At 46.8% G+C, this 833-nt stretch overlaps 1 protein-coding gene across 1 annotated transcript; it reads left to right on the top strand.

The window, feature by feature from the left end:
- Positions 1 to 231: 231 nt before the first annotated feature.
- On the top strand, positions 232 to 826 carry LOC110034562 (the record flags this gene model as incomplete). The annotated part of the gene is made up of 1 exon (XM_020738813.1): positions 232 to 826. A coding segment is annotated over exon 1 (503 nt), but the record flags the coding sequence as incomplete, so codon positions are not given.
- Between the last annotated feature and the right edge of the window lie 7 nt (positions 827 to 833).

Genomic DNA, 833 nt, shown 5'->3' with positions numbered 1-833 from the left:
TTAAATAGTTAGAAAAATTAAATAGTTATTATATAACACTCCATCACCTTGGTCCGTATCTGCTAACACAGATAAATAATCGAAAAAAATATTCTAATAAAATAATTGATGTTATATTTATCTTATGAAATTTATTTAAATCAAACCTTTATTAAAGTATTAGGACAGAAAATTATACATGTGTTAATGAAAATAAAACTCGCTAAAGAAAAATAAAAATTTAAAAAACTGCATTTTGTTACACATATACCCCTACCTCACCAATCTCATAAATAAGTGCAGCAAATACCCTGCTTCCCAAAGCCGCTCGCTGCTACTCTCCAATGCTACTTATGCTCCCCTGGCTCTGCTCCCTCTCTTCCTCTGCTGCGGACGGCACCTCCACCACCACCGTCGTCGACGACAGAGCTGCCATTACCGGAAGCAATCCTGGCTCCTGCACCTTATCATCCTCCAACTCCACTGCCGCCTTCGATGACGCAATCTCTGTACTCACACATCCATCCCTTCCTTCTCTCCAATCCCTAACCCCGCCTCTTAACCCATCCCCCCCATTCTCTGCCTCCTTCCTCTGCCTCTCCTCCATCATACATGCCTGCTCGGCGCCCACCGCCGCCGCACTAGCCGCCTCTTCATCCTCACTCCTCCTTTATTCCGCCACTGAATCCACCCTCTCCGTCTATAACCTCTCTGACCTCCGCACCATCGACACTCTCCCCGCCCCTTATGGTGCGGGTGCCACCAAATCCATCTCCCTCTGCCCCAACGGAACTTCCATCTTCACAGCACATCAAGACGGCCGTATACGCGTATGGAACCGATCCCCGCGCTCC

This window comes from Phalaenopsis equestris, unplaced genomic scaffold, assembly GCF_001263595.1.
Source record: "Phalaenopsis equestris unplaced genomic scaffold, ASM126359v1 Scaffold190393, whole genome shotgun sequence".
NCBI lineage: Eukaryota > Viridiplantae > Streptophyta > Magnoliopsida > Asparagales > Orchidaceae > Phalaenopsis > Phalaenopsis equestris.
This window is presented reverse-complemented; position numbering and strand designations above follow the sequence as displayed.